Source organism: Eriocheir sinensis, chromosome 33 (genome assembly GCF_024679095.1).
Source record: "Eriocheir sinensis breed Jianghai 21 chromosome 33, ASM2467909v1, whole genome shotgun sequence".
In the NCBI taxonomy this organism is placed as follows: Eukaryota; Metazoa; Arthropoda; class Malacostraca; order Decapoda; family Varunidae; genus Eriocheir; species Eriocheir sinensis.
Genome location: NC_066541.1, coordinates 7692005 through 7698635, shown reverse-complemented (window position 1 = coordinate 7698635; position 6631 = coordinate 7692005). Strand labels below are relative to the sequence as shown.

At 42.6% G+C, this 6631-nt stretch overlaps 1 protein-coding gene across 1 annotated transcript; it reads left to right on the top strand.

Annotated features, from left to right (window-relative positions):
* Nucleotides 1–3095: 3095 nt before the first annotated feature.
* On the top strand, nt 3096–3818 carry LOC127006839 (serine/threonine-protein kinase pkn5-like). Its single transcript, XM_050877194.1, has one exon. It carries the CDS (start codon nt 3096–3098, stop codon nt 3816–3818), a length of 723 nt encoding a protein of 240 aa, XP_050733151.1.
* The last annotated feature ends 2813 nt before the right edge of the window (nt 3819–6631 follow it).

The following is a 6631-nucleotide window of genomic DNA, read 5'->3' as shown; positions in this document are numbered from 1 at the left end:
TTCTTGTTCCTATTTGATCTCCTCTTAACTGTATTTTCCGTATTTCTTGAAGTGTATGACTGAAAGAGAGGTGAACAAGTTACTTTCTGTTACTGTCTTGATTTGTTTTCTTCCTCGTTCGTTGTACTCTTCCCTGCTTGTTTTTCTTTTCATAGTATTTCTTGATTGCTTTCTTTCTCGTTTGTTGTATTTGTTCCTTTTTGCTTTTTTGCTTCATCGTATTTATTAAACTGAGGGAAGAAAAGGAAGATTAAGGTAAAGAACAACTTATTTTCCGACTTTCTTGATTGCTCTCTTTTTCGCTCGTTGTATTTCCTCCATTTTTCTTTTCTTTTCATCTTTTTTTATAATTTTAAGGAAGAGGAAAGAAATGTACGAAAGAATCCAAAGTAAGGGAAAAAACTTGTTACTGTCTTACCTCCTTCATTGTTTTCCTCTTGATTGTTTTCGTACATTCGTTCAGTCTCCTTATATTTATTTATTTTTATTTATATTTAAGACAGAGAAAGGGAGACTGTGCACTTCCGAATAAAGAAACTCATTACTTTTTTATCCTTTGATTGTTTTACGTTTAGAAGACAATAATGCTAATGAAAATATACATAGAAAATAAGGAAAGGTGGGAAAGAAACTCATAAAAAAGGAAAGGAGCAAGGGAAGAGGAGGTAAAGGAGGAAGAGGAAGGGGGAGAGATGAGGGATTGCACCTGTTTGAAAATGCGATGTGGACGGAAACATAAAGAAAATGCAGAAAATGTGGAGGAGAAAATAAAGATGAGGGAGATGCAGGAGGTGTGAGGTGAAGGTGAGGGCTGAAGATGAGGAGTGGGAGGAGAGGTAGGAAAATAAATAGTGATAAAAAGAAACATTTAAATGGACAACTATGGAAGGACGAAAGAGAGGGAAGATAATGATAGGTGAAAAAGGAGGAAAATGAAAGTAAAAAAAGAGAGGAAAATGTGCAAGTGAAAGTGAGAGAGAACCTGAAAAAAAGAAAAATGAAGGTGTTCTATAAAATTCTTGTTCAACAGTCAGGAAAATAATGAAGGGGGGGGGGGGAGCGTAAGGTGAAAATGGAGGAAAATGAGTGCAACAAAGAGGGGAAAATATGGAAGTGAGAGTGAGAAGCTGAAAAAAAGAAAAATGAAGGTGTTCTATAAAATTCTTGTTCAACAGACTTCCATTTATCTTACAGCTTTCATCTTCCAGGATATTAACGCGAGGAGGAGGAGGAGGTGGTGGCGGCGGAGGTGGTGGTGGTGGTGGTGGCGGGACAGGTGGTCTTGGTGTTGGTGTTGGCGGTGGTGGGATGGTGTTGGGGGTAGATGGAGGTACAGGTGGTTATGGTAGTGGTAATGGTGGTGGTGTTGGTGGTGGGACAGGTGGTCTTGGTGTTGGTGGTGTTGGTGGGATGGTGTTGGGGGTAGATGGAGGTACAGGTGGTCATGGTGATGGTGGTGGTGGTGGTGGTGGTGGATTGAGGTGATGATATAGATGGTAGTGATAGAAGTGATGATGATGGTGATGTAGGCAAGGTTATGGTGGTGATGGAGGCAAGGTTATGGTGGTGATGTAGGTCGTTGCGATGGTATTCTCTCTCTCTCTCTCTCTCTCTCTCTCTCTCTCTCTCTCTCTCTCTCTTCCTCGAACTCCTTTTACCGTTTATTTGTTTACGTTTTTCCCGCCCGGTGTGAGCAGCGGCAAAGACGTGAACGGCTGCGTCTTGTTTGCATACACCTGAAACGAGCTCTTTAAATAACGAAGGTAATCAGACACCTGTACACACACACACACACACACACACACACACACACACACACACACACACACACACACACACACACACACACACACACACCTTCCATCACTAAGAGTAATACACTTAAATGGAGAAGAAAACAAACCTGAAAAAGCGAATAGGTGGGTACACACCTGCCTCCTGAACACACCTGAAGGAGCTCCTACACATAATTATGTACCTGAGGAAGAGAAAAAACTGGTGTCAGTATTTATATTCTTAAAACAGACAAACAGCAACAACAAAAATGCAGCAATATGAATGGATTACTGGTACAATAATTATGTATGCAAAGACATTCAAAGGGACGGTGATAATAATTTAATTGATATTAATGATAACGCTAATAATAATAATCTTGATAATAATGATAATAATAATAGTTTAATAATAATAATAATAATAATAATAATAATAATAATAATAATAATAATAATAATAATAATAATAATAATAATAATAATAATAATAATAATAATAATAATAATAATAATAATAATAATAATAATAATAATAATAATAATAATAATAATAATAATAATAATAATAATAATAATAATAATAATAATAATAATAATAATAATAATAATAATAATAATAATAATAATAATAATAATAATAATAATAATAATAAAAATAATAAAAAAAACGACAATAATATAATAATAATTAAGATGATGATAGTTAAACAGCAATATAGGTCAAAGTGAGACTTCCAGGAAGGTCACCAGCGTTGACATATAGTTACTGTTATCGGATTATATCTACAACCCCCCCGGTCAAGGCTGCCTCTGAAGCACGGGCGGGTTTGTCAATACGACCGCCTTTAACAGTCAGGCAGTCAGTTTTGATTCACTCTTTCGCCATTAATAATCTTTTCGAAGTGTTTCCAAAAGTTAAAACCGACGAGATATTCCTTCCTTCAAGCGCAGTGTTTCACAATAAGACAAATGAAATCGCTAACTCTAACAAGAATGTTTGTGTATCTGCACGGATTATGATAATAGCGACGAGCGTGAAAAAAAGGTGCTGCCACACTTTCCTCCTCCTCCGCTTTCCGGAGGAACGGCAGCTTGTCACCCTCTGAAGCCTCGCACTCTACTTCTACGTCAGCGTCTGATAATTAAATTATTGAAGAGACAATAATTATGCATAACGAAAATGATGAAGTGTGTGTGTCCGCGGTGCGCCGCGCGGCCACCATCTGCTCCGAGCACGCGGTGCCGCTGCTGCCCGCCTCCCTGCCCACCGGGGAGAAGATCGGGCACGGCGGGAACGCCATTTGTGTTAAGAGCAAAATGATCACCAGCGAGGGTGAGGTGGAGGTGGTGGTAAAGCAGCTGCTGCCCTCGCGAGGCCTCTCCCTCAAGCTGGGTCTGGAGGAGCTGCTTCACGAGGCCATTCTCCTGGCAAGGGTGTCGGGCGTGGCGGGCGTCCCGCGCCTGCACGGCATGGTGCTGGACCCGCCCTCGCTCGTCACCTCCTTCGACGGCCCCGCCACGCTGGGTGCGGTGGTGCGGCAGTGGCCGCGCCGCGTGTCCGGAAGGATGCTGGTGCAGGCCGTGGCGCAGGTGTGCGGCGCCGTGGCCGGCCTGCACCAGAAGGGCGTGGCGCACAACGACATCAAGAGCAACAACGTCGTGGTGCGCCTGGGCTCCGAGGGCAGCATCACGGCATGCCTCATAGACCTCGGGAACAGCTCCAAAGTGGGCAGCGCCATCTTCCCGAGGGGCAGGCTGCGCTGGGAGGACTACCCCTACCTGGCGCCCGAGCTGGTGGCCGGCGAGCCCAGCTCCGAGGCCTCAGACGTGTTCTCGCTGGGGCACATGATGGCGACTTTCTCCAAGTGCTTCAAAGCGAATTCCAAGGTAAGTGAAGTGCTGGGGGGCCTGGGGGCCAGGGCCACGGACCGGTGCCCAGCCCAGCGGCCAGCTCTCCGGGAGATGAGAGCCTCCATTGCAGGTGTCTTAGAACATGCTTCCCGGGACACCAAATCTGGCTCAACGGACGACTTTCACTAATACTTTAACACGGTTAATATTTCCTTGTCTGACCCTAATCAACCCTCATTTTAAGTAACACTGCAATCACGCCTCATATATTGCTGTGTTTATCTTTGTGTTACTCTTTACTTCAGGACTTACACAGAATCAGAATTTATATCAAAATCGAAAAAAAGGAAGTCCATGCCAACTATATATCAAAGATAATACGAAGAAAAAGACGCCAAGATAAAATACCTTACAGTGGCTTTACAGGTGCAGCGTTTACAATCCTAAAACGATAATTAATATGAAGTGACTGCACCGTATAGAAATGGAAGCTTGAACAATAAGACGCAAACAATGAACAAGTATTTCTTATTTCATAGATATATAATTAAGACACAAGATGAAGGGACGAGCAAACACAATTAAATTCCTGAAAATGAGGAAGAAAATGGATTAAATAAACCCACCAAAGCGTAAAACAACATGCTTAACCGTAGGTAAAAAAGAAAATATATCAGATATACCTCGGCAGATAATGGCCCTCAGGAAGCCACGCCTCCTCCTCCTCTTCCTCCTCCTCCCCTCATGCGTGTCTGGTAATAAGGCTAAGGCGATTTATCCTTAGCAGTGTACACACACACACACACACACACACACACACACACACACACACACACACACACACACACACACACACATTTACCGACACCCACTCAGCTGACACGCAACTTTCTCTCTCTCTCTCTCTCTCTCTCTCTCTCTCTCTCTTTTTTTTCTTTTTTTTAATCAAGGGTATAGTACGAAGAGGAAGTGGGTTAGTGGTGAGGTACAGGTGGGGAATAGGAAAGACAGTAGGAGTCTCTCTCTCTCTCTCTCTCTCTCTCTCTCTCTCTCTCTCTCTCTCTCTCTCTCTCTCTCTCTCTCTCTCGAATTTACGTGTCATTTTGCATTTTCTATGTTGCCCATTTATCCTCTATTCTTTTCTCTATCCTTCCTCGTTTCCTCCTCCTCTTCCCTCTCTTCTTCCTCTTCCTCCTCCTCCTCCTCCTCCTCCTCGTAGCCATTCCCTTCCTTCTCTTACTCAATTTTTCCCTCTGATGTCCTCTTAACTATCTTTTCCTGTCTCTACTTTCACCTTCCTCTTTTTCCTCCTATATTTGTCTTTTTCCTAACTTCCTCATCCACTTTTCCCTCTTCCTTTACCTCTTCCCGTCTCTGGTTCCTTCTCTACCTCCTTTTCCCTCTAACCTATTTTATTATCAAGTTTGTTTTCTTCCTTTCTTCGTTATTATCAAGCGTTTTCTCTTTCTATGTTTTCCTTCAATCTGGTCATTTTCTTCTTTTCCTGTCCCTCTACTTCCTTCTTTCACACCTCCTCCTCCTCCTCCTCCTCCTTCTCCTCTTACTCCTGCTTTCTCCTCTTCTTCCCTTCTTGCTTCCTTTTCCTTCTCTTCTTATCTTCCTCTTCTGATCACATATTTCTCCCCTTCTCTTCTTCCTTCTCCTTCGCTTCCTCAATCCCTTTCCATCAAATATCTCTCACTCCTCCGCCTCCTCCTCCTCCTCCTTATCTTCCTTATCTCTTCCTCTCCATCATCAGCCTTGCCCTCGCCCTCCTCCTCCTCCTCCTCCTCCCCCTTCTCCCCCTCCTCCTCCTGCTCCTCCTCCTCCTCCTCTCCCTTGTCATCATTGTTTTCCTCCGCTCCCTCTTACTCTTCATTATTCCTGCGCTTCTCTCCTCTTCCTCCTTATCTTCTCCTTTCTCCTATTCCTTCTTTTCACTTTTCCTGTTTTCGTTCTCCTTACTCTTATCATAATTTACTCCTCCTCTTCCTGTTCATCCTTCTCATCCACTTCCTTTCCATATGTTTTTTTTCTTATTATTTTTGGCACATATTACTCTTCCTCCTTCTCCTACTCGTCATCATGATCCTCTTTCTCTTCCTCTACCTCTTCTCCTTCTCTCCCTCTTCCTCCTCCTCCATACATTCCTTTTATTTCTTTTCCTTTACTTTATCTGTCTTATTCTTATTCCCCTTGCTTGTAACATTTTTCTTTTCCTCCTCAACTTCCTCTTCCTCCATCACCTTCACCTCCTCCTTCTCCTCCTCCTCCTCATCCTCCTCCTTCGCGGTACACATGCAGATCTTTCCCTCCCATTAGCAAGCCATCGAGGACACACTCAGTGGTTCCTCGACTCGCTAATCTAAGATCCATGAACACACGAGACCGCGAGGACATCGAACCAGGGAGGCAAGGATGAGGAGGCGGAAGGAAAAGGTGGAAAAGATGACGGGAAAAGAGTAAAGGAAAGTGAAAAGAGGATAAGGTGAATAAAGGGAAAGGGAATGATAAGGGAATAAAAGGGGAAGGAGGAAGGGGGAACTGATGGAGGGAGGAGAAACTATGAAAGATGGTGGAAGAGGATCAAAGGAAAGTGGAAAGGGGGTGGAAGAAGATGAAAGGAAAGTGGAAAGGGGTATATGCGAAAGACGGGAAAGGTAAGGCGAAGAGAATGGGAAACAAACGGGTAAAGTTGAATGCTAGCAAGGGAAAAAATAGAAAATAGATTAACGGAGTGAGGGAGAGGAAAGTAAGGAGAAGAAACGGCAAAAAGGTGAACAATGAAAAAACGGAAGAATGGAAAACGAAAAAAAAATAGAAAACGAAAAACGAAAAAAAATATATATGAAGAAATTTTAAAAACGAAATAAAAAATCCAAATGGAAAATGGAAAAAAATAACATAAAAAGTAGGTAATGAAAAAATGGAAAAGAGAATATGGAGAGGAAAGGAAAAAAATTGAAAGAGAAAAAGATTGTGAAAGAGTGAAAGGGAAACAG